This window comes from Panthera uncia, chromosome B1 (genome assembly GCF_023721935.1).
Source record: "Panthera uncia isolate 11264 chromosome B1, Puncia_PCG_1.0, whole genome shotgun sequence".
Taxonomy (NCBI): Eukaryota; Metazoa; Chordata; class Mammalia; order Carnivora; family Felidae; genus Panthera; species Panthera uncia.
Window position 1 is genome coordinate 147,963,740 of NC_064811.1, and position 27,464 is coordinate 147,991,203.

Consider the following 27,464-nt stretch of genomic DNA (forward strand, 5'->3'; position numbering starts at 1 on the left):
TGTTTATTTATTTCTGAGACAGAGAGAGACAGAGCATGAGTGGGGGAGGGACAGAGAGAGAAGGAAACACAGGATCAGAAGCAGGCTCCAGGCTCTGAGCTGTCAGCACAGAGCCTGACGCGGGGCTCGAACTCACAAACCGCATGACCGGAGCCGAAGTCGGTTGCTCAACCGACTGAGCCACCCAGGCGCCCCGGTTCCTGAATTTTTTTATTCAAATACTCCACTAATCATTTAGAAATAAAATTAGTATCAAATACACGAAGGAAAGCTTCAGACAATGACATTTCCTTTAAAAAGCTATATTCAAATGAAGATATGTTCTAATAGAAGTCATTAGCTCTTATTTTCAGCTATGGCTGATCTAGAAGATGTTCACTGAGTTTTTGCATGAAATGGAGTTGTTTCATAGTCTTGAAAATGGATTCCCTTAGAAGTTGTGATCTTCATAATAGCTCCATTTAAAGCATCATCTTCAATGAGCGTTATTAATCCATTCGCAATCATTGATGGGCTAAAAAGAAAGGAAACATTGTTTTTTTTAAATTTCAGTATGAGGCATAACTATCACTACATTTTGAATTGTTTTTGGAGAATCTACTAGCTTTAACAAGTATTAGGGAAATGCACGTCATGAAGCTATTGCTACCTCCATTATTTTATTCAATTTGATATGAACTAAATTATATGACAACCTTAGCCATACATTTCCTTGCCTACCCTGTCATTTTGACAGGAAGAACTCAGGGGCTTATTGTTTACATTGAGACAATGATTATTTTCTCCCCTCGAGCTTACAGATCTTAGACTTAATCAGATGAAAAGGGTCTTAAAATCGAATCACGAAGAATCAGAGATAACGCTTCTTGAACATCTCTTATTTATCTGGTGCTATTTTAAGTACCTTCCATGTATCAATGTATTCACGGCCTTTCAAAAGTCCCCTGTTTGTTTTCGTGTTGTCTCGATTTTATAGGTGAGAAAATTGAGGTACCCAGAGGTTGAGAGATAACGTTTCTGGTCAGAGATAGAACCAGGATTTGATTGGGGGGGGGGGGGGAATTCCTTCAACCTGATAGTTACGACTCCACGCTGTGAAACCCAACTGCTCAAACACAGACACTATTCACCAACCATGTGTGTTGATTCTTATGAAAATGGTTGGAGTTAAGGGGCCATGTGAGATGTCACAGGAGGCAAATGTGAATATTTCTTGGTATTTAGTCAGATAAAGGTATCATTACTTCCAAAAGCCTCACATTAAAAAAAAAAAAAAATCTCATCATGGCTGAAGGCAATTACGATGCACTGACTGTATCTCAAAATTCATAATGTGTAAACATACACATTAGGAGCCCAGAAAAAAAAAATTTCTCTTTTGAGAGTTTGCTGAACCAACACGTCAAAGCTGGCGTTAGCTTCTCAAATTTAAAAGGTTATTTTTCCCCTCTTTATCACTTAAGACTAGATGGTACTTTAACCACAGTACAAAGGAAAATAAGTACTTACTCCAAAATTCCATAGAATTTCATCATATCCTTGATGTGATCTTTATATTCTATATATTGTCCCATGTTTTCTTCTTTTTCAATGGATTCGAGGATGGGTGTATTAACAAAGCCTGGGCAAATGGCATTCAGTCTAACACCGCTGTTCATGAGATTAGCTGCCATCTGTTGATGAGAAGTAGAAGGTTGCAGGTTTCAAGCTTTGTAAATGTATACCATGGGGCACACTGATAATTAAAACCATTTCAAAGAGTCTGAAGTGAAAAATGCTAGTCAGATATCCTTCTAGCTATAGGACAATGACAGTGGTAAGGTTGACTGGTAGCAGAAAGCAAAAGAATACATACCTAAAATGCTGAATGAATTCCTGAAAGCCTCAATTAATTCTTCAAAAATTAGTTTTACTGGGAAACTCCTGAAAATACTTGACTATTTAAGCTGATCTTATCTACTGAATTCTGCAGGAATCCAAATGTAAAAAGCTAATGCTCAGAATTAATATCTCAGGTTTGCTTTCAAAGATCAGGGTTGTAGAACAAAGAACATTTCCTTAAAAAATACTGTTAGTGGAAAGTTTGCAACTTTGATGGATTCTAAAGATACTCTTGATAATATGTACTATCTGGAAAGTAATTTAAGTATTTTCAGAGTAGCATTCTTTGGCTTAATTTTGCACCTACTGATTTTACTTAAAGTATCTGTAGAACAAAATGCAGTCGATTATTTTTCCATTCCGTTTGCTTTCTTGTAACCTCCAAAATCAACAGTCATAGAGCTTTTGGGGTCATTTATGGACAGGCACAGAGCAGTGGGAAATTTGAGTTGCTATACACAAATGTTTCAGCTAAGATCAAAAAAGATGCACTTCTTTCTTTTTCAGCTCTTATAAACAAAGGTCCTTTTGTGATATATTTAGTCCATGTTTTTCTCACTTCTGTGCCTTTTGTTGGTGACTTGGCTATTTGAAATGACTCCCAACCCTAGTGGTGAAGTGCCGTTTGGTGTTCCTAAGTGTGGGAAGGCTGTGATGTGCCTTATAGAGAAACTACATGTGTTAGATAAGCCTGATGCAGGCATGAGGCATAAATGCTGTTGGTCATGTTACTATAATACATATTGAACACAATACACATTAAATAAGATGTATTTAAATACAAATACATTTAAACTAGGCTATGGATGGTTGATCAAAAATGCTGTGACCAGAGGCTCGAAAGAATGTAACCCTGTATTTCTCCTAGGAGCAACAGTTCAGTATTCTCTAATTCAGCGTTTGCGAGTGAACTGACTGTACAGGTGTCCATTCTTGTCCATTCTTGTCATTGTAAAGAGGGAGTTTCTGGTATTTCAGATTTGCTTTGTTTGTAATAGCTTTATGCGTTCACTGAAAGTTGAATTACAGAGTAAGACTTTGCAAAGTAAATAAAAATTTCCAATCAATTTGAATTAAGAGGAGGAGAGCTGCTTGTCTTCCCTTTTGATTGCACATCTACTGTTCATGCATCTATTTCCTCTCTCGCCATCTTTTCTGTATTTGTCTGCCTCCTCTCTTTGTCTCACCTCGTCTGCCCACTGCAGAGACTTTCCCAACTGTCCTATTCTCTTCTATACTTGTCCTAATACATTCTCTAAACAGTAGCCAGAATGGTCTTCAGAAAATGGAAACCTGATCTTGTCGTCCCTCCTCTGCATAAAAGACCCCCTGGTAGCTGCATTTAGAATAAATCTAATAAGCTCATTACTGTGGGGCACAAGCTGCTTTTCATCTGGCTCCTACTTCCGACTCTCCCCTTCCTCCTCAAGTTCCATTCAAATGGCCTTTTTTCAGTTATTATAAAAAGGCAAGCATTCTCACTTCATGCCATCAATGCATGTGGTCAGTTAGGCCTAAAATATTCTTCTAAGCTCTGTGCACCTCTTACCCTAGGCCCCCATGGAGACATCCCCCTTGACTACTCTCCCTGGTAAATGCCTATTCTCCCCGCTGCCACCCCCCCACCCCGTGCTCTCCTTTTTGTCATATTTCCAGTGATAAGTAATATCTGGGGCACACTGCATATTCTACTCAAGGAGGGCTAAAGTTAATAATTTTTAAATTTGGAGCCAATTTTAAAAATAAAGAGTATCTTCCCATTTTTTGCCCTTAGGAGATTTTTCAATATCACATCTGTGTTTAGGACCGACTTCATTTTAAAAGGATCTAGTCTTCATTTGCCCCTTGATGTGACTTGAGAACCATTTTCTTTTTTATAATAAAGATTAAAGGATAGTTTATTTTTCTATTTTTAATCCAGATGTATTGAATTCTGATTTTATTCCCCTCTACTTTCTAGAACTCATGTTTCATGCAGGTACAGAAAGAGAAAAGGAGACATTGTAGTTGTTACATCCTCACCGCTGCTGAGCGTGTGAATCCAATTATGCCATGCTTTGAAGCACAATAAACAGGCTGTTGTGCAACAGGCATGAGTCCTGAAACAAACAAAAAATTTCAACAACTTAACTAAAAAATAAGCAGACAAAAACCAAGAAATAGTTGCTATGCAAATGGATAATTTGTGTCTATTTTAAGCTTATTCTACAAAATACACTAAAATCATTATTGGATAACTTTCCTTCCACGATCTCTATTATACTGTCCAGAATTTATGGTATATAAGTGACAGCCTAGGAATGAAGTCAGGAGTGATATGTAAGCCCTTCTGTCTCCCTGACCTTCTGTCAAGAGAAGTCAGTGTTATCTAAAACACAAAGAGGAGCACCTGGGTGGCTCAGTCAGTTAAGCGTCAGACTTTAGCTCAGGTCATGATCTCATGGTTTGAGTTTGATCCCCACGCCAGGCTCTGTGCTGACAGCTTAGAGCCTGGAGCCTGCTTCGGATTGTGTACCTCCCTCTCTTTCTGCCCCTCCCCTGCTCACGTTCTCGTTCTCTCTCTCTCTCTCTCTCAAAAATAATAAACAAACAAATCACAAACGGAATCATCTTTAAATTCCAGTAAGTTACCATCAATTTTCAGTTTTTAAGGCTGGATCTTAAAAAGTATATATTCTATATTTGTAAGACTTGCAAATGGCTGAGGAAGTTTAAATTTCTTAAGCGAGATATGGAGATTAGCTGTCCTTGCTATAAATTAGTATGTATTTCCCCATCACCACTTGTACTGAATGATGCCTGTAAGTGTCTAAGAAAATTCAAAGTAACTTCATTTGATTTATATCTGTAGTAGATGCCTAGATCTTCTTGCCCATGACTTAGGAAAAGAAAACCAGAAGAAAGAAAAGAAAAGAAAGAAAACCAGAAGAAAGAAAGAAAGAAAGAAAGAAAGAAAGAAAGAAAGGAAAAAAGAAAGGAAAAAGAAAGCAAGCCACAACTAAAAATGTATGATTCCATTTTATTTTGTTTCATAATTATGCACTCTAACACAATTCAAGCAATTTTAGAATTGGCTTAATTTTCCACATATGCACAGTAGTAACTATTCGAATGCATGATTAAATTCACGGCCTGCAGAAATAGTATTGTAGCACGCACAGCATCTTTTGTCCCCCTACCTCTTGGCACAACCCCCCAAAAGAAACAAAACAACAGGAAAAACCTTTTCCTGAACAAATTCTATTTCTAGTTCTACTACTACCAAGTTTATTTCTCAGAATTGTCAATTTTCTAATCAATAGTGAAACTTTCAACTAGAGCCATTTGTATATTTCAGTTTTTAACAAATTTCTTCCATTAACTCATTTTAACATTTTTAACATTGTGACTTCTCTGAGTCAAGGGACAGCGATCTCTGATTATTATAATGTTATTAATATCAAATGTCATGCTAATAATACTAAATTATTCTGCTGAGACATGTTCATCTCCACCCAGCTAACTAGTCCCAGAGCACCACCAATCAGTCGAGTGTGTTGTGCCAAAGTTCAGCACTAAATGCAGACCTTAACCACTCCCTGGGTGCCTGCCAGGTCTCAATTTATAAAGTATGTTTGCTCAAGAGCACTTTAAATCCCTGATGGTAGATCACACGTAGTGCGTCCACCCAGTGACCTCAAAGTATTATAACATGTGGTTCTCTTCTTGTTTTTTGTTTTTAGGTTTAGTAAAATGTGTCAGTTAATTAAGTTCATTAAGGTCAGCCACCAAGAATTCATGATGCCTCCACCGTGTACACAGGACTGTGTATCACCGTGTATCAGGACTTTGGGATAAAGGGAATAAGCAGGTGCAGCCAGGCATTGCTGCATCTTGTTCTTCTGAGTTAGTCGTGGCTTTGCCCCTCCTTAAAGGTCTAAGAGATAAAGGCAGTTGGTGGTAGGACCGTGTCCACGGACTGTAGGAAGTGCAGAAGGAGCCGTAGGCAGAGAAAAGCTGACACAGCCACAGAAACAAAAAGCACAAGGGCGCTGTTCATAAATGTTGTCAAAGATGAACTTGAAATGGACTTTTGTAACTTCTGTGAAGGTACTGAACTTCTGAACCCAAGCTGGTTCAAAGTATCACAGAAGTGAAATAAATCAAGTACTGTTAGGTGGGTTGCATTTAAACAGGCAAGCACAAAACATATACTTCTCTTTAAAGGCACAACTGTAAATGCAACCAGAATGGGAAAAATTTGCTTCCATTTTTAAAGCAGCACTTGGTTTTATGAATCTTGTACCATTATAATGACATTTTCACTGCGATCCTGCAAAATGTTGACTTGTACTTTGCTTTCGCTTTTTGATTTCAGATCAAAGGCTGTATAAATCAATAGCAGACACTCAGAAATTGTCCTTTTTTTTTTATAACTTTATGAAGGCATAAATGACACACAATAAACTACATAAAGTGCACAGTTCAAGAAGTTCCAACATATGTAAACACCCATGAAACCATGACCACAATCAAGATAATGAACACATCCATCAATTAAAAGTCTCCTCTTGTGCCTTTGTCACCCCTTCCTTCTGCTTCCTGCCTCCCTTTCCCTGCTCTAGGCAACCACTGATCTGCTTTGTGTCACTACAGTCCTCCTTTTCTTGAAGTTTATATAAACGTAATCACATATTGTAAACTCTTTCAGTCTGACTTCTTTCACCCAGGATAATCATGAGCTTTACCTACGTCATAGTGTGTATCAATAGCTAATTTCTTTTCTTTTCTTTTTTTTCTGAATACTATTCCACTGTAAGAATATACCCATCAATTGCATATACTTTCACCTGTTGATAGATATCTGGATTGTTTCCAGTTTGGGGGTATTACAAGTTAAGAGAATTCTATTTTTCAGTTACTTAGGCAAGCCACAGTTAATTTGGAGACTTTTTTTTTTTAATCTTCCCAGCATATATAGATCTTAACTGTTACTTCTTATGTTCCGAACAGGAAGGGTGGGTTAGAGATCTGTATCCCCAAATCTCATTTTACAGACTTATTTTTCCACATTGTATCTTTTTCTGAAAATGTATACTTTTGAACTACAATGCCACAAATCTGGTACAATGTCCTAACTTGGTTGGGTTTCTGAACCTGGTGAACCGTGGGCTGCTGCTAATCCTAATTCAAGAGGATTTACAGAAGTACATTCGTTTGAGATCTATGTGTTTAGTCTGTTTCAAGTACAAGGCACAGGGAAGCATATTTAAAATACACTCTATTGAAATGAGTCCCTCCAGTGCTGAAAGGCCAGATCACTGCCAGTCATCCAACTTCAAGGAAATATTGCCAGTATGTAACTAGCTGGCCAGCGGCTGGAATTAATGTGGGTTTTTAACATCTTGCAAATTAATACCGATATGCACAGGGTATTCATGTTAAAGGATTTAAGAACAACAACAAAACAAAGGATTATGACAACGAGATAGCAGTCTCTAAAGAAATGACGTTTTGTTTAATGTTGTGAGAGAGAAAGCTATTATTTGTGCTTAAAAACGGTTACTTAATACTCGGGCATCTAGGTGGCTCAGTCGGTTAAACGTCCAACTTGTGATTTTGGCTCAAGTCATGATCTCACAGTTCATGAGTTCGAGCCCTACACTGGGCTCTGCACTGACAGTGTGGAACCTGCTTGAGATTCTCTCTCTCCCTCTCTCTTTGCCCCTCCCTCTCTCGCTCTCTCTCTCTTTCTCTCTCTCAGAATAAACTTTATTTAAAAAGAATAGTTTTTTTTAATCCTTAGTCTAGACCTAGCATGATGCAAGTTGACTTACAGAATTGCAAAATGAGTCTCTCCAAAACATAATAGGTCTAATTACTTACAGGTTTATGTCCACCCTAAGTATAGATTCATTTGGGAAAAAGATTCAATAGGGACGCCTGGGTGGCTTAGTCGGTTAAGCGTCCGACTTCGGCTCAGGTCATGATCTCACAGTTCGTAAGTTTCAGCCCCGTATCCGGCTCTGTGCTGACAGCTCAGAGCCTGGTGCCTGCCTCAGATTCTGTGTCTCCCTCTCTCTCTGCCCCTCCCCTGCTCGCTCTCTCTCTCAAAAATAAATAAACATTAAAAAAGTTAAAAAAAAATCAATGGAAGGAGAAATTCTACCCACAAAATAAATGCTTTCTATAAACACTCAGGATAATAACACCAAATAGCGAATGACTAGATGAGATAATTACAAAAAAAATTTTAAATACCTGAAAATTACATATGCAATTACAGAACATAGAAGGAAGTCATTTAGAAAAATACATTTTCCATTTCCACATTAGTTCTTCTATCTTTAATATTCTTTCTGCCCATATTTACAACAGATAGCTGTAACCTTTACATCTCATAGAAGGTAAAAAACTGCAAATCTGCTCAGACAAGGCAATTGTACTGAATCACCAAACATACTTCCTTTCAAAGGGACAGAAGCCATGTCAAATAGATTACACAGAAGTGCTGAAGAAATTCCACTTAGGAAAACAAACTGAGAATCCAAGGACACCAATCCTCGCATGCGAAACTGTAGCTAAGCAGCTCAGCCAAAAAGCAGGAATGTGAACCCCTCACGTTTTCTTTACGGTCAAAAAAGAAAACATCTACCCATCTTTCTGTTTTCAACCATCGCTCTTCTAAGAGGAGGGAGAAGGAAGAAGTGATGAGAATCTGTTTATCTAGGTTGGTGGAGACAGCTGACCCAAGTAGTCGGTGCACCTCCTCGTTATACGCGATCTTCCACATAACAGAACACCTTATCTGGTGCTGCTTTTTTCCATCAGTATCATGTGCGCCATTAACAAGTCACGTTTGCAAGTGTGACAGGACATGAAAAGTGGCGTAAGCATTCATAAAACTACTGCATCTTCTGTAATGAAAATCTTTCCGGAAAGGTAATTTTGTTTGTTAAGAATCAACTTTATTAGTTCTGGGGTGCCTGGATGGCCCCGTTGGTTAAGTGTCCGATTACTGGTTTCAGCTCTGGTCATGATCTTCTGGTTTGTGAGTTCAAGCCTGCGTCAAGCTCTGCACTGGCAGCAGGGAGCCTGCCTGGGATTCTCTCTCTGCCTCTCTCTCTGCCCCTCCCCTGCTCATTCTATATATGCCTGTCTCTCAAAATAAATAAACACTTATTGAAAAAAAAAAAAAAAAGAATACTGCAGAGGGTGGTACCACCTGATTCTTTTTACTGTTGGCTTGGAGATGAAAGAAGGTGATCAGTAGTCTAAGTCACCCAATATTTCTGGTCTGTTGCGACATTCCAGTCCAACTACCACTCTTCAGGCCATGGGAATCCCAGCGCCTTGCAATTCGATATCATGTTTCTGCTTAAAAAGTCTATGTCATTCTATTTACTTCTGCCATGTTGATGAGAGATACTGATATGCGGCTCTTCAGGCAGAAATTTTGCCTCGTTACTTTCACATCCCTATTTGCCTCTCTGTACATGCCCAAGGTATGTATGATTAAGTTGAATTTGTTACTTAAAGTGGTAACTTTGGCACACCCACCTTAACACAAATAGCAAGCTAATTACACTCCTTTAGATGAAATGTATGCCTCAAATAAGTATGTTACTGGGCTGGTATTTAAGACATGCTCACATATTTCCTTCAGACTCTAAATGTTTTCAGAAAATAAGTTTTCTTATTTATTGTTTTCAATCTTAGCAAAAAAAAAAAAAAAAAAAAAAAAAAAAAAAAAAAAAAAAAAGACCCTAATAGGATCTCTCACAAAATGCTACTGAGTGACTGTCAGAGGCACAGAGAATGCCCCCAGTGAAAGACCTCAGCAGCTGAGTATGCAGGCAGGTGGAAGCAGGATTAGCAAGGGGATTGCTTTTCCTCTGACAACTGCTTTGTCCTTCCTTGTTTGAAGCAACTATGTAAGGAGCAAACTTGACTCTTACAGGATGTCCTAGGCTCAGAGCACAGCTGGTTAATTACCTGCATGACACCAGACGTCACCCTGTTCTTCTCAAAAAAAAATTTTTAATAGTTAATGATGAATGTGGCAAAATGAGCTCAGCTGTATATATTACGTTTATAGACAAAAACTCCTACGGAAGAGTCTATGTGGTTAACAGTGATCAGAACAGCTTGTGGAGCTTCCAGATGGAGCACACCCTTCCCTCAGTACGCTGAGGGATCACTCTCCGCTTTACTCCTGTTTGTTAAACTAATTAATTGCATTTGATACTTGGGCTGTGTCAGTGGTCATTACTCATTAACTTCTCTGCCCAAACCAGTGTTTCAACTTAAGGTTTTACTGACAGTGAAGGACTCCACCGAATCTATGTAAGAGACCGTGAGGAAAGACTGGTTGAGTTCAACAGGACCCAAAGCTATTCCCTTCATAGAGTGAGCAGTAAGGGGAAAAAGAGGAAAAATCTGTGAGGAGAGAAAGTTTGGAAAGCACTTTTGGAAAACACAGAGGAAGCAAGCGTTAGAAATGCTTTTTTCTACATTCTGTTTACTATACCTCAATAAAACTGGAAAAAAAAATTACTTTGACTCTGGTAACTCCTCAAAGACTCTTTTGGTCATCTGGCCTCTCCCATCATGCTGTGACTTCAAGGGTAGACAATTTTTTATCACATTTCTGAGGAAAGTGTGACACCTGAGAGGTTCTGTTTTTCTACCATTACAAAATCCTGAATGTTTATCGAACTCATCTTATTATGGGAAGAATAGAAGCGCTTGGTGAGTGGACAAAATACAAGATAGTACATCTTAATACTGTTTGTCAGATGAAAGTACCTTAATGACAAAGCCCAGGTGGGAGGAGAGGTGGCAGGGCCTGGTCCAGGGCTGTCCAGACTGGCCAGCGACAAATAGTAGAAAGGCAACAGGTATGGTGGTCAGGCATTATGAACCTTTCTTCACAAGGATGGAGGCACCGAGTCATACAGAATGGACAAAGATAAACTACTTAACCATTATAAATAGAGTTACCCTGCTGGCTGGGAGGAATATTAGGCAGAGATGCAGTTAGGAAGGTTAGGATATTCTTTAAATTATAAGAGTGCCAGAAAGGCAATTTAAAACCCAAATGATCTTATCACTGATTTTGGGATCTAATCACTGTCTTATCTGCGTAATTAGAGAAAGACCCACACACGGTTCCAAATGTTGACCCTGAAATAGGGAAGGAGAGAAAGAATACCCTGGGGTGGGTAGTGTGATAGAGCAAGCTCTTAGACAAGAGAGCCAAGTGGACGTCTAATTATAATCCTTAAATTGTTCTTCTCAGTGACGTGTTTTGACTTGTGACTTTGGTAAGCTCCTCAAATGTTTTCAGGGCTTTACTATGTGTGTCAAATGGGCAAAAGCTTAAGATATCACTGGGGTTTAGTCTTGTCGTCTTTAGATTAGAGCAGTGCCCAGGCCTCAAGAAGTTTCCCTGGCTTAATCAAGTTATAGGAATTCTGTTTCTTTTACTTCACAGTGAGGCCAAAATGGCGGTGGATGGAGAGACAAATTAACAAACTCCCAGAGAGAAGAGATAGATAATCTAGTGGTTAAAAAAGAAGAGGTCTCGTAGCAGGTTGATTGCATGTGAATTCCAGCTTCCCTGCTTCCTTGCCATATACACTTGTGCAAGATCCTTAAATTCTCCTACCTTGATTTCCTCATCTACTAAATGGGGATTACGGAATCTACTTCATGTCTGTTGTATTCAATGAGGTAATGCTCACGCAGTGTTTAAAACAGTATCACATACACAGCAAGTGCTCAATGAATGTGAAGTGTTAACACATTTAAATGTCTTTATTGGATAAAAGACAGTGCTACATTGCATTTTGCTATTCATACTTACTTTGATGCAAGCAAGCCTCCCCTTATGGTATAGAATGTCTCCCACAGAATCCTAAATTGATCCAGCCCTGGAGCCTTGCAGGCTTCCTGGGAATGAAATAAGTACCTCTAGTGGCAGAAGGGCGAGGGGCTCCCTGTACAGTGCTTGTGGCTCAACAAGCTTTTCTAGCCTGTTGGCTTTAAGACACAATCCATGGAATTATCTCTTGATCACCACCCCGGGTGGTGAAAAAAAAGCCCACGTTTTTTTTTTTTGTTTTTTTTTTTTTTACATTTCTATTTTTATTAAAAAATTTTTTTTTAATGTTTATTTATTTTTGAGACAGAGAGAGAGACAGAGAGGGAGAGCACGTGTGCAAGTGGGGGAGGGGGCACAGAGAGAGGGAGACACAGAATCCAAAGCAGGCTCTAGGCTGTCAGCACAGAGCCCTATGTGGGGCTTGAACTCATGAACTGTGACATCATGACCTGAGCCGAAGTCAGGCGCTTAACTGACTGAGCCACCCCGGGGCCCCTAAGTTTCGATTCTTTTTTAACTAAAAAAAATTTTTTTTTACATTTATTTTTGAGAATTTCACATTTATTTACATTTTATTTATTATTTATTTTACATTATTTTATTTTTGAGACAAAGCGTGAGCGGGGGAGGGGCAGAGAGAGAAGGAGACACAGCATCTGAAGCAGGCTCCAGGCTCTGAGCAAGCGGTCAGCACGGAGACCGACACGGGGCTCGAACCCACAAACTGTGAGATCATGACCTGATCCGAAGTCGCTCAACCGACTGAGCCACCCAGGTGCCCCCCTCTAAGTTTCTGTTTTTAATAAAATATTAAATACTTTTTGTTACTTCTCCAGTCATTTGTGTATTTTTTCCTTATAATTTCATTTTAAAATAGTGCGTATGTGGCCTTGACAATTTGACTCCAGGGTTTCGGCCTCCCAGAATCTAAAACATGGCCTTCCCTTAGGCCAAATATCTCTTGTAAGTGTGGTCTGTGCTGTCACCTTTTACTGTATCCTCAGAGTTGCAGTGTTATCATTTATAAGGAGATGTTGCATTAGGAAAAATAACCCGGTTACCCTGAAAAATTTATAGCATCAGTTCTACAATAACTTTAGGGATGTCATTTTGTCTTTCGGCAACCCAGAAAATGAGATGCTAGTCTGCTTTGGAGAAGTTGTAAGGAAGGAGGTTTCTAGGTCTCCACTGGGGGCACGGTTGCCGCAGCTTAAGGGCCATCTGACAATGATTCTCAGAGGAAGGAGAAGGTAAAGACGAAGAGAATCAAACTCCGGTGTGATCACAGGCATCGCCAAAACGGATTCCTGAAATACAACCGGAACTGGCAGGTGGGGCAGAAGGGGGAGAGATGGGGAACCCCTACAATTACCACACTCACTGAAACCAACCAGATAATTTAAGACAGTCTCACTACTCCTGGACACGAATAATTGAGACTTGCTCTCAATAACGGCCAGACTTCTAAGACTTCGTCATTTCATTTGAACTACTCAAGAACCATTGATGATTTTTCCCCCTAGAATTTTAAAAGTAAAGTCATCTGGTTAAGTGGCTCAAAAAGCTGCTGCCAAATATTCTAGCTACTGTTGAGTAATATGGTATCAGATGGTATTAGAGCCTCCTGCTCTGAATAAAACGTAGCTTGGGATTGCACGTTGTGGCAAAGATGATTAGCAGTCTACTGAAATCCATTCTTAGGCACATGGCTAGACCACATGCTCAGACTCCCCTGGAGTTAGGTGACCCAGGAGATCAAATCCTGTACCGGGCCATGAACAGAGATGAGGTGTGCCGTTACTGGGCTGGGGTTTTAGAAAAGAAGCTTTGCCTCCTCGGTGTTCTCTTTTTTTCTGCTGCAGAGAAAGGAGGTCCCCCCCCCCCCCGCCCCGCTGCCAGCCTAACTGTGGAAGCTCCATGCCAAAGGGTTTCTGCCAGCCTGACTTTCCAAGTGATTGCATATAGAAGAGGTTCCTGGCAACAACGATCTTGCCCCGGGCTGATATATAAGTGAGGAATAAGATTATACTATATTTAAGCCATTACATGTTTGGGTCTATTTACTATAGCAGTTTAGCATTGATGGGTGGCGGAACAGTTCACCCCAAATGGGGCACTTTGGCATAAGGGTTATTTTGACCTAAGGGCACTTGAAAAATCAGCAGGTACAAGAAGGGTACTCTGACCTCTCCTCCTCCTGAAAGCAGGTGCTACAACTCCCATGTAAAATAGGGCCTTCCTAGGCAAGAGCATGTGGCAAAGAAACATGCTTATCACCAGAGATGGGGAGTTGAGGCCAACGGAAATCCGTACAGACCTTGTTAAAATAACTCTTATCTTCCTTTAGGCCCCCCCATATATTTTAGTCACTTTCCCACAATTACCTTTCTTCGTTCAACCTTCAACCTTGTTTATAAACACTTAGGCCTAGCTATCCTTGGTCTCGGTTTTCCCATAGGGGTTCTCGTGGACATATAAAAATCCACAAGCTTTTTTCCTGCAAATCTGTCTTAGGTCAATTTAATTCTCAGGCCCAGCCAGAGACCCTGAGAAACTACAAGTAAAATCTGGCTTCCCCCACAACAGATCCCAACAACTGTATGTGCCGTGTTTTTAAGTTCTATTCTCTTTCTAAAGTCACAGGGGAGTAGAGATACCTTAATGGTGTTTTAGCACTTTTGACTCTGTCAAAGATGCTTTCACGTGCCTTACTGCTTAGTGCCACAGTAAGGGAACTTGAAAAGTCACAGTTTAAAATCATAGACATAAGGCGCCCGGGTGGCTCAGTTGTTAAGCATCTGACTTCGGCTCACGTCATGATCTCACGGTTTGTGAGTTTGAGTCCCACGTCGGGTATAACATGAGCCTCGAGTCAGGTGAGTCCCGCTTCTCACTCACTCTCTCTCTCCCTCCCTCTAGTGGGATTTTCTTTCCCTCTCTTTATCTCTCTGTTCCTCACTCACTTGCACCCTCTAATTAATTAATTAATTAAAAGAAATAAACATTTACTTCAAACTTCTGACATTATGCAATAGAAAATCCCATAGAGCCGGTAACAACAAAACTATTAAGCACATTTTCAATTCCAAACCTGAACTGATAATGAATATCCTCTGAAGACTCACTTTTGTGGTCCAAATTACCAATAGGAAATTATTATTAATGTAGTAACTGTCCTTACCTGCTAAAGATGACATATTGATAATGATGCCGCCTTCACCTCCATTTTGCTTACTCATGTAATCCAAGCCAAGATATGTTCCACTGATAACAGAAACCTAATCCAGAGGCATAAATGGGAAAAGCTATTCATTATACTTCATTGCACAGTCACACAGCAAAGTTTTTATTGCTCTTGCAGATACCCAGGGAGATTTCCGCAAATACTACCCCTGAAAGCTTTTTCAAGTGACTGCTTGCCTTTTTTTAAAGCTAGTCGTTGACTGCATTCTCCTTTGTTTGCCTACTGTTGTGGAGCCCGTCACATCTCTGCAAATCTTCACTTACTGCCCCGCCTGATATTTTATGAATAAAGTTGTATACCCGTGGTGTTTTGTCACTTGACCTCAATTCGCAGCACCTTCCAGTACACAGTTTACAGCATTCTTTCGTGTGTACCGTACTGTGTATAGTATTCTTTTTCTTTTCTAAATATTGGACACAAAATGTATTTCCCCTTCTTAGCGTAAGGTTTTCAGATTCAGGTATTTTATATTCACCTGCTGTGTTTAACTCTTTTGGATTTGGGAATCTATAATAGTGGAAACCCTTGATTTCCTATACAGTTTTCATCTTTTTTTTTCCTAATAAAAAGTCTATTTTGCATTTGAATCCACTTCTTTCCCCATGTAATGCAGAGGAAGGTGATCTCCCCAGGTTTAGGGTAGATACTGATTAATTCAGTCACAGAAAGCCCATTCTCTATGCCAGTGACTGGCTTAGGAGCCTGTAGGTGACCCACTTCTAGGTGGTGAGATCTGAAGAGCAGTCAGCTAAAAGGGGGCGGGGGGTCCAGGTAGGTGATGGGGTGGTGGGAGAGGAGGTCACCGAAAAAATTTTTGCTTTTAAGAAAACCAGAAAGAAATGATTCCATTTTTCCTTTTGCATCATTTCATAAAGGTGTGATGGCTGGGTTAAATCATTACATTACCAGTGTCTTGAAGATGAAACCTCCATGAAGGAAGACAGAGCAGAGAGATGAAAAGAAACTAGGTTCTGATAACACTGTGTTGCAGTATAAAGCAATCCTGAAGCCTGTGTGGTGTGAGATCATATAACTCTTTTACCCAATTTCAGCACCCCAACTTTTCCGTTAGCTGGACATAGGATCTTCAGTCACGTCTGTCACGTAAGTTTGCTCCTCACTCTCGCACCGTCTTTCTGAGAGTTTACTCTGATTTGTTACCTATCTCCACGCGTAGGCAACTCTTCTGTTGCAGGAGTCTGACATTTAAGAATTCACCACTACCCAGAGTAACTTGTGATACAAAACTTATATTTGAAACCTTATTTTCCCTTTTAGATGTCAGAACTGCTCTCCTTTCCAACTTAGACTTTTAGAAGGTGGATATTTTCTTTTGACATCTTTATTCCTACTTTTTTCATTCTTTACGAGACTGTAAAGATAATGATGAAATAGGTAATGAGCCTGAAACTGAGGGCATACATTGGTGTTTACCCTTTTTTTTTTCTTTAAAGTCCTTTTAGAGTTTTCTTAACAAGATTTCTTGCCTCTCTACCTAACAGTAGTCCTAGAACAAAAAAGTAAATTGAAGATTCTATTCACTTAAGCCACATGTCAGTTTGATATTAAGTAGGCTTAGGGAGAATAAGTAAAAATCTCCCCATGATTCCCTTTAAAAAGAAAAAAAAAAACCCAAAACATCGATGGTTTATATAAGAAGGAAAAAATGTATATGGCTGAAATTACTGAAGTCAGTCAGATTCTGGTAGTTTCTGCCTAAGTCTCTAGCATGTCTGGACAGAATTTCTATTTATGCGTATTGGCGCTATGCTTTTATTCTCAGGTATTTACAGCTTTGCTGACACCCTGCTTTTGTGTTTTCAACATCTACAAGATGCAGCCAGTTAGACAGTTTGGGAATATTTAAGCTTTAATTTTTTAAAGAAGGAAGATTTATTTCCAGGTCTTTGGTGGTGGAGGACAAAGGATTATTTTCCCATCCAGTATCAGGTTAAAAACTGAGTAACTTTTCAAATGAAAGTGTTCTCAGAATAAATCTACAAAACAGGGTCTGATATGCTCTGGCTGGGGCATATAGGATATTTTACCTCTTTTCCTATAACAATCTCTGCCTTATACAGATAATATATTAAATGAAATATTAGGAAACCACAGAACAAAATGTTTTTTTTTGTTGTTGTTGTTGCTAAATTCTAAATATCTTTCTTGTCCCTTGGCAATGTTTATATACCACATAGATCTGGTCATTATAATACCAAGCATCTAGGGGAAAATAAGAAAATGAAAACTACAGACATGCTCTAGCTACAAACACAAAGTAGCTGGAGTCTATAGTATGATTTCAGTCCATTATATAAAGGTACAATTTTAAAAAAAATTTGTTTTAACGTTTATTCATTTTTGAGAGACAGAGAAAGACAGCACAAGCAGGGGAGGGGCAGAGAGAGGGAGACACAGAATCTGAAGTGAGTTCCAGGCTCTGAGCTGTCAGCACAGAGCCTGATGGGGGCTCAAACCCACAAAATGTGATATCGTGACCTGAGCCGAAGTTGGACGCTTAACCAACTGAGCCACCCAGGCGCCCAAGGTACCCTCAATTTTGTACTTGACCTTCAAAACATTTTGTACTTGACTCTCAAAAACAAACAAAAAAAAAAAAACAAGGAAAGAAAGAAAGTATATCTTGTGTCTAATTTCACATAATATGAATAAAAATTCAATTAGTGACCAAATGACCTAATTAACACATGCTTACTCCATAGTTTTGGTTACGAGCAATTTTTATATGTAAAACCAAAATTATAATTGCACTGTATTCCAGATCTTAAATTAGTTTTTTCCACAGATTAAAGCACTCTATAAGTTAAAACCACTCGTAAATTCCCCTGTAACAAAGATAAATGGATAAATGGTAGTAGCTTACTTGTTTAACTCTTCTTATCAGACATTATGTCTTCTTAGTTTATAGATACATAATGTATTATATATAACATACAATGTTATGTATTACATATATATTTCTATAACATATATATAATACAAGTGTGCCTGTGCATTCGCTACTGAAATTTCCGAATCTATCATTTCCCTTCCCTTCCTCCGATCTGGGGTCCCTTTTAGTTTACGGTTCTTGTGTTACATTCTACCTCTAATTTTTAAAATTCTGTCATCTAAATCATGAAACATTGCCTTTCAGGTTTCTTGTCTTTTCACCAGCCCAATTCTCAAGAAATACTAAAATAGATGACCATTTTTTTCCCTGAAATCCTTTTTTTATCTTTTGTTTCTGTGTCCAGTCTTTTCCCATTTTTACTCATTTATGCAGTAAATATTATATTTCCCCTTGTAGAACTACTTAAAATTTAGCAAGTTTTGCCTAACCATTAGAGCTCAACTAGACCTTTAGATATTATTGAGTAGCAATAACAGAAAGAAGTTACTAATTTAATTTGTAATTAACATCCTTGGGAACCAAGAAAAGGGAGTACATTTGACAACATTCCTATCTACCTCCTCAACTTTTCCTTAGAGGTAGAGAAGGGCAGATAAATCAACCTCATATAGAAATCAGACTGTGCCAATGAAAACAATGTAAGTTTTTACAATCTGGAAGAGAAATATGATTTAGTGAGTGAATACTATGTTCAGGCACTGTGCTGGATACTTCGTGCAAGTTCTGGTTTATTTAAGTTTAACCATCCTTCGTGGCAAGGAAAGTATCCCCATCCTCTTACAACCGTGAAACCCAAGACCACAGAAATGAAATAAAAGCTCATGCATTCTAAATTCAGGGCTGGAATCTACTTTTGACCAAATCCAGTCTTGACTGACCTTTCCAGTGCAAATCTTTAGTCAACCCGTGTACGTCTGACAAAAATAATCAATAGCAATAAGCTATCTATTTTGTTTAGTTTTTATTTGAGTACACTAAGGGATTCAATATACATTAGTCACGTGTCCAAATTAGGTTATGAAATCCCACCTGAACGGGAAGAAGTTAGTCAGGCATATTAAAGGGTCAAAGAGTAAAAGGAATACATCACAGAATGGCTTTACCAGTTCTCAAAGTCAAGTCTACTTCCACCCAATTGCCAGAGTAACCTTTGATAGTTATGAAAAGATTCATTCTTTCCTGAACATTCTTAGCTCTGAGCAGTTCGAAATAAAGATAGCGCAGTTGGCTCCAGATGAAGGAGGAGGCACAGACTAGCCTTGTGGGAACAAAAGACTGGGAAGAGGTTTAATGTACCTCTTGTGTGGGGAGAGTGGGGAGATCTGTGGAGTTAAGGATAAGGAAGGGGTAAGTCTGGTAAGGAGTGAAAAGTGGAAGGACAGATGATACAGCCTGGCAACGCTGATATATCAGGAAATAATCCCAACAGTGTATTAAAACACAAAAATGAATACCCCTGTATGCAAAATGTCATCGAATGACAGTTTATTTATCCAATAAGCATTCACTGAACACCTACTCTGTACACAAAACACAAATTTTGTGCCCTGAAAGAGCTCAGAGTATACTGGCATATAGTGCATGGGTATAAAAAATAATTCTAATAAAAATTTTAAATTTGTAAGCCTTTCTAAGAATGGTATAATAATGTTGTACAAGATTCCAGAAGAGGGAGTGATATGTGGTAAGGTTCTTTAACTAAAGGGTTCTTCTCTTGACAGGGACAGGAGCACAGAAAAATGCAAAAGCACACACAGGATCTTGTAAAAGGAGGCAAATTACATTCAGAGTCTAAAAAAAATATATGTTATGTAAACCTAACACAAATATTTGCATTATACTAACAGAGATAATCAAGTTGGAAGGATAATGATTGGTCAGATCCTAATCTACTCTTGAAATGGGTGTTGAAGGTAGGAAGGGAAATAACATGTTTTCGAGTTATATATAGGTAACAAAGGTTATATCTTGCTCTCTCGATGTAAAATTAAACAAATATTAGTTCCTGGAGTTAAGCTAAGGAGTGGCCTATGTCAGCAGAGGCCAAAGAAAAATAAATGCCAGATAATTTCAATGAGCAAGGATCCAGGAGAGTGAGTTGTAGACAAAGGAGCCAAATAAAATTCTCCTGGTCTTCCAGAATTTTCTATTTGCAGATAATGTAAGAACTTTCTAGCATGCAGCAAGTGTTTATTCACCCAGGCTACATTAGAGCAAACACTCCCTCTCAGTCAGATGAAGATAGACAATTTGAATCCTATTATTTAAGATAATCTCTTCACTATTTTCACGTTCTTTATATTGGCTCTACTCATTGCACACTGCTTTCTGACAGCTGATTTCTCAGAGAAGAGACACAGTAGCTGTCCATTATGAATACAACCAATATGGAATTTTATACCCTAGTGAACTTTATCTATAAAATATCTGTAGACAGCACTGATGAAATTATTAAAAATATCAGTAGTGATGCTTCAGGGAGAAAATGGCTGTGGGATTTGTGCTTTTTCACCAGCAGAACTCAGTTCAAAGAAATTCTTGCCACGTTATGTGGTTTTGGAAAGTGCCATCAAGTTTATAAAAATGTATTCTTAACTATTCCTGCAGTTCTCAAATGGTTGTACATTCATTTTTTTTTTTTTTAAATCTGACAACCAAAGTATATAATGAAGTATGGTTCATAATAAGTCAGGGGCAACCACCAAAGATTAATAAAATATTCTTAACAGTGAAAAAAAAATTTAGAGGTATCCAGTGGAATTTAAGAAAGGAATGGAAAAAGATCAAAAACAAAAAGAAAACTTAGTAAATTTAAAATATGAACTAAAGTGTAAGAAATAAGTTCCAAAAGAAGGGTAAAAAATAAAAGTGGCTTAAATTCACAAATATACAATGCAGCTATGCTCACATATGGCTTTAAAAATAAGAGCTCACAGTATATTGTCAGCAAGAGACAAATATAACATAAAAGTTGACAGGTCTCTAAACATACACATATATCCCAGAAAGATATGGGGGAAACTTGACAAATAACATTTTAAAGTTCTTTTGAAATCTCATGATATCTAGGAACACCTGTGACAAATTTTAAAAAGAATTAGGAGAGTGTACTTTAGTTTTCTTTTTTTAGAGAGAGAGAGATTGAGAGAAAGTATATGGGGTAGGGGCAGAGAGAGAGATTGAGAGAAAGAGTATGGGGGAGGGGGAGAGAGAGAGAGAGAGAGAGAGAGAGAGAGAGAGAGAGAGAGAGAGAATCTTAAGTAGGCTCCACACCCAGCTTGGGGAGGAGGGTCTCGATCTTGAGACCATGAGATCATGACCTACGCTGAAGTCATGAGTCTGACATTCAACCGACTGAGCCACGTAGGCACCCCTGTTTGTATTTTAAAACAGTACCTTTCACTCTTGGTTAAAGGACTTTAGACATCTGTCAAGTTTGGGGAACAACTCTGTATCCTTATCAGAGTGTTCACGCATTCCTCTCTTTTGTGAGGTAGTATAATTCTCATTACTCCCACCACGTTACTACTGTTAAGCAATCACTCCTGGGAATGTAGATTCAAGTCAAACATTTACTGACTAAGCACTATCTTCAAGATATTGTGTTGATTACTAAGAAAGAAAGAAGGAAAGGAAAGAGAGAAAGCAAAAACATAACTCAGTTCCTGTTTTTAAGGTGTTTATCATCTCCCGGGAGGGTATCATGAAGGAGGGGGCCACTCCTTGTATGTTTAAACACACTTAGTGGCCTCTCTGTACTTTACACATCCCTGCTTTGCAAAACTAGTCGAATGGCCTTACCAAGGGCGGGATGACCCCCCCCCCCTACAGCTTAGCTCCGACAACTTGTTTGGCTAAGGTGTAAGTTTTACTAAATCCCAATACCTTATGTCAAGTGTGTTTATAAAATGAGATACCCAACAACCTTGTAATACAGTGGATAAAACAAATCTTATTTCTTTATTCGACGTTTTTGTAATTTAAGCAAGACCTAAACGATCATCAAACATTGTAGAAATTACACGCACACGTACACACATACCGACTTTCAAGATAAAAATCTTAATAATTACAAAGTCTCACTGTCCCTTTAGCCTTATTTTCTGTTAAATTTCTGGAATTAAATTAAGATTTAGTTTTCAGGGGCACCCTGGTGGCTCAGTCGGTTGGGCCTCCAACCTTGGCTCAGGTCATGATCTCCCAGTTTGTGGGTTCGAGCCCTACATCAGCTCTGTGCTGACAGCTCAGGGCCTGGAGCCTGCTCCCAATTCTGTGTCTCCCTCTCTCTGGGCCCCTCCCCCACTTGCACTTTCTCTCTCTCTCTCTCTCTCTCTCTTCAAAAAATAAATAAACATAAAACATTTTTAAAAATGATTTAGTTTTTAAGTAAGTAAGTTAAGCCACGGTTAACAGATTTTTTTTTTCTGTAATGGGCCAGATGGTAAATAGTTTAGTCAATGTGCACCACAAGGTCATTGTCACACTATTCAACTCTGCTGTTGTAGCAAAAAGTAGCCACAGCCAATATGCAGATGGATGACTGTAGCTGTGTTCAAATCAAACTATATAGATACTGATATCTGAATTTCGTATATTTATGTACTTCATATTCTTCTTTTTACATTTTTTCAACCATTAAAAAATATAAGACTCATTTTTAGCTTGCAGGTCATACAAAAACAGGTGACAGGCTAGGTGAGCCTGTGGGTCATAGTTTGCCAACTACTAAGTTACGCAATAAACTATGTGGGGTTTTTTTTCTTATATTTCCTTTGAAGATTTTAAGACAGACTTATCTGCATAATTAGAAGTCTCAAATATCTTCCTATTTGTAAAAGGAAATGCTTTTTTTCCTAGCTTTCTGTAACTTCCCTTTTTCTACGTTGTAGGTTTTTGTATTGATTTCATGAATGTAAGAACCTTTTTTTCCTTTAAAAGCATCATTTTTTAAAAATAAGTTCAGGCAGTAAAAACATGGCTAAGATAGCTTACCAAATTAATTTGCACAGTTTTTTCCCAGTTTTTCTCATTATTCACTCCAGCGTTATTGACCAAAATGTCCAATCTTCCAAAGTGGTCTACAACTTTTCTGAAAGTATCTAATTAAAAAAAAGAAGACGTTATAAATTTTTTTTTAACATTTATTTATTTTTGAGACAGAGAGAGACAGAGCATGAACGGGGGAGGGGCAGAGAGAGAGGGAGACACAGAATCAGAAGCAGGCTCCAGGCTCTGAGCCATCAGCCCAGAGCCCGACGCGGGGCTCGAACTCACAGACTGCGAGATCGTGACCTGAGCTGAAGTCAGACGCTCAACTGACTGAGCCACCCAGGCGCCTCCAAAAAAGAAGACATTATATAGATATGTTCTTGTTTTCCATATATACATTTCAGTCCTACCCTGTGCCCTGAAATCAATTTTCATGTATTCACTCTTATAACGAAAATTACACTCTTAGATAGTGACTTAATGCCTTGCTTCTCGAAGTACGGTTTGTGAGCCAGGAACATCAATCAGCATTACCTGGGAACTTGTTATAAATGCACAATCTGTGACCACCACAGACCTACTGAATCGGAATCTTAACTTTAATAAGGTCTGTAGATGACCTGTACGTACACTGAAGTTCTTAATTTAATGAAGTAAATTTTAGACAACTGAGCATCCTAAACTAAGAGCTCTTACAAATCCATCTGGGCAGCCAGTATCAGTCTGTCTTTAAGACATTATTGAAGCTCTCTGGCTTAGACTATGACAAACATCCTTTCTCAATAAGCTGTATTATCTTTATAAAGTGTAATATTAAACATAAGTCTTCTTGTGTATTCAGATCCATTATGGCCATTTCAGGGAGTTTTAATAGCCCAGGAAGTAAAAGTGTACATACTTCATTCAGTTGATTTGGGTACTGCAACTTGAATTATGTACCATTCATTCTTTTCTCTTTCTCACTATTATTGCTGCTTTGTATTCCTAGTTTGTATAAAAGCTATGTTCAACCAGGGTAAAAGCCCACATAGATGCTAAGGCATGAAAGTCATTCATGGCATTGTCAAACCACATATCCAGTCCTTGCAAACCCTCCTTAGCCAGTTCATACTTGGCTTTATCATCAAAGCAGTTTTTGACATACTTCTATAGATTTAAACTGATTCCTTGGGCCTTTTACCATTGGTTCTAGTTCTATTACTTGAGACTACAGATAACAATTGGGGTTGTTCTTCCACAGGACAGAAATGTCTTCTCTGGTCTTAAGGTCAGTATATGAGTTCCTTGAAAAAAGTAAAGTCACAGAAACTTTATTTTGATTGAAATGAAATCTAGAATTACTAACAACCGTGAGACATACTGAGGGGGACACGGGCTCATCAGTTCCCAAGTGGGTAAATCACTATGCAAGCTAATTGCCAGAAATATTACGAAGGCCATTATTTACAGTACTTTACCATACTGGAATAGAAAACAACAAAATAAAAGCTGTTTACTTTTTCATGGAATTTTTAAACTGCTTAAAATGTCAAATTGATTCTGGAAAAGGTCCTCCAGCAGAAAACATCTAAGGAATATCTATCTATCTATCTATTTTTGCATCTATCCTAAGCATGTCCTACTCTTCAAAATCCCACATTCGGGGCGCCTGGGTGGCTCGGTCTGTTGGGCGGCCAATTTTGGCTCAGGTCATGATCTCGCGGTCCGTGAGTTCGAGCCCCGCATCGGGCTCTGTACTGACAGCTCAGAGCCTGGAGCCTGTTTCAGATTCTGTGTCTCCCTCTCTCTGACCCTCCCCCGTTCATGCTCTGTCTCTCTCTGTCTCAAAAATAAATAAACGTTAGGAAAAAAAATTCAAAACCCCACATTCATCTTATAGGATTTCGGTTGTTAAGTATGTAAGTCTAACTGCTTCTTTAATTCTTCTTCCCTCCTCCTGGTCTCTACTGCATACCTTACACTCTGCCCATATCAGTAGATAATACATCATTCTCTTTCTGATCTACCAGTGAATTTGGGGCTCATGGGGCTTACGATTAAGCTCTTGCTGACATTTATAAGTTGAGGCACTCTGTAATTTACCTAAATTCTCCACACTATTTTTTTCATTTGCAAAATGAATTCTGTCTAGATCATCTCTAAGACAGTTTTCACCTCTGTATTTTTATGATTTTAATGAAGTCTCCCTCGGCCGCCACCTAAACAGTTTCAAAACTCGTACACAGAATTAAATCCTGAAATTGGAAGAGTCAAGGCCATGTCTTCCTTAAATGCAAATAAATGCTGATGTCCAGACAATGTGTGGATTTCTCATGATCAACATGCTTTCTCCTGGTCACTCCTGTATCTGAATTTCTTCCTCCACAATCCTTAAGGAATGTGTTTACAGCCAAGATACTAATTTTAAATACTGGGAAGCAAAACAATTAAGGTTAAATGTCACATGTGAAACTACATAAATTCAGGCAGAAATAGCTTTCAGATGATCTATACTGTTTCCTATTTCATCAGCATGGATGTTGGGATCTGGCACGACTTTATCCTTGATCCGAAATATCATGCACAATCAACAAAACTTTACCCTCTTGCAAAATATGTTCCACTAGCACTGTGTTCACAGATCTCTTCTACTTAAGCTTGTAAGTCATATTGTAAGTCTTAGCATTTTCAGATTTAATTACATAATTTCCTATAAAACAATTTCCTTTAACAGCAGGGGAAAACCCGCTTCTAATGTACCACTCCATCTTTACTCTCCTACAGAATAGCCCAACACTTTCAAAGAAATTCACATATCCAGTGTTCTTTAAGAACAGGAGTACTAGCATGACTTTTATGGAAAATTTCTGGCCCCTTCATTAAAGATGTGCCCCACATTTACTGAGTCTTCCAATAAAACTTTGTGAAATATGTATATTTTATTTTTCTGGGTTTTTTTTTCCAGAAAAAAAAATGTATATTTTCCATGCAGATCTACCAAACCTCCATATGACCAATTGTGTTTAGTCTCCGTGCCAATACTGTCCTTGATCTCTCACAAGTAGATGGGTCTATTTTAAGGGAGTAGACGGAAACAGGAAAGCATTGAGGAAAGTCTGATAGAAACTTTTCTTCTGTGATTCTAACACTGCAGTAGAGCTATTATTATTTTTAAAGTACCATTTCATAGGGGAAAACCCAGAGAGAACATTTAGTTGATTGCATCTAGCACGTCTGCGATGATGATCCTTGATCTTGCATTCTAGTATGTTTAAAAGGAAACATTGCCACATTTGGTTGTCATTGAACTCTGCATCTTCCAGCATTCTGGAAGAAGTTGTTTGCCACAGTCCCTTAGCCTACTTCAGCTTTCCAAGTTCCATCTGCAATTTCAATCATTTAATAATCCCTGTAGCAGCACGGTCTTTGAATACACAAAGGAATTCTGATTACATTACGTGCTGCCAAAATTAAAAAAAAATAAAATAAAAGATTTCTCAAACAGTCTTGGTTTTCCCCCTCTTAGTTTTCATGGCTATGGGGATGTCGGCAGGAAACATAACAGTCCAAGCTATCTTTCGGAGCTTATTAAATAGCTGCTCTCCAGGAGGTAGCCTTGGAGCTTATTAAATAGCTGCTCTCCAGGAGGTAGCCTTGCATATGCCTGCACCAAGCTGGCGCTGCGGCCAGGCTGCCTTCAGGTTGTTGCTTGTTCAAGGCATGTTCCGTGCTGATGGACTGATTCCCCTCTCTTACCTCTCAATTGTTCCTGGTCAGCCACATCGCACTGGATGAACAGAGTCTTCTGCGGTTCAAACTGCTCATCCAGGGCAGCTTTACACTTTACACCTGCTTCAAGGTTCCAGTCGACCAGCGCTACCTATAAAGAGCAGAGGAATCGAGGTTCTGCGCAGCTTGTGAAACAAACGGCCCGACGAACAGTAAATACACACCGGGACGCTCCCCCTTCTTGGACCTCAAACTCCGCAATTAAAATTCGGGGTCTCTCCCCACCGCCTTCGAGGTCTGCTCCAGACCGTCAGCCTCAGCAGCTTTTGAAAGTGGCAAAGGTGGGCAACCTGGGGCGCAGCAACCCCCCCCTTCCCGCCCCGAGCTCGCCGGGAGTCCTCTGACCGGTGGGCGAGTCTCCGGGTGGGAAGACACGTTTCCCGGGGGGGAGGGGGGCGGGCGCCAACGCTTACCTTGGCGCCCTTGTACAGGAGCGCCTCCGCAAAGGCCCTGCCGATGCCCTGCGCCGCGCCGGTCACCAGCGCCACTTTGCCGTTCACATGCATGACGCGGCCGCTGCTCCCGGCGGTGGGCGAGCTCGGCGTCTCCGCGCCGCCGCAGCTTTTATGGCCCCCTGCGCGCGCGCGTGCAGCCCGGCGGGGCGCTCTCCTGCGAGTGGGCGGGGATGAAACTGTCAAGCCCGCGCCGGGGAGCCCACGGCTGTGTCACCTGGCGCTGAGCGCTCCGGGGCGCCAGGCTTCGCGATCTTTGCCTTCCCGACTCGCTGCCCGGGTCAGAGCCTGTGGCTGGCAGGGCGCTGACAGGGAAAACAGAGAAGTTGTTTCTAAAAAAGATTACCTTCA

The 27,464-nt window shown here is 39.4% G+C and overlaps 1 protein-coding gene across 2 annotated transcripts; it reads right to left on the reverse strand.

Annotated features, from left to right (window-relative positions):
- On the reverse strand, positions 1–27,464 carry HPGD (15-hydroxyprostaglandin dehydrogenase). Of its 2 annotated transcripts, XM_049631348.1 has the most exons (7): positions 27,075–27,464; positions 26,629–26,752; positions 22,897–23,003; positions 14,928–15,024; positions 3,904–3,980; positions 1,510–1,673; positions 1–514 (listed from the first exon to the last, which is right to left on the reverse strand). In XM_049631348.1, the coding sequence occupies exons 1-7, from the start codon at positions 27,165–27,167 to the stop codon at positions 376–378; spliced, it is 801 nt and encodes a 266-aa protein (XP_049487305.1). In that variant the 5' UTR covers positions 27,168–27,464; the 3' UTR covers positions 1–375. The 2 variants fall into 2 exon arrangements, with proteins under 2 accessions (XP_049487305.1, XP_049487306.1); XM_049631349.1 differs by lacking the exons at positions 22,897–23,003; positions 26,629–26,752; positions 27,075–27,464 and adding an exon at positions 21,301–21,382.

Excerpts from the sequence above, each read along its gene's own strand:
- HPGD (XM_049631348.1), bottom strand. The coding sequence starts at position 27,167 with ATGCATGTGAACGGCAAAGTGGCGCTGGTGACCGGCGCGGCGCAGGGC. Across the intron at positions 23,004-26,628 it reads TGACCAGGAACAATTGAGAG|ATACTTTCAGAAAAGTTGTA; the intron begins GTAAGAGAGGGG and ends TTTTTTAATTAG. Across the intron at positions 3,981-14,927 it reads CAATATGTCATCTTTAGCAG|GACTCATGCCTGTTGCACAA; the intron begins GTAAGGACAGTT and ends TGTTTGTTTCAG.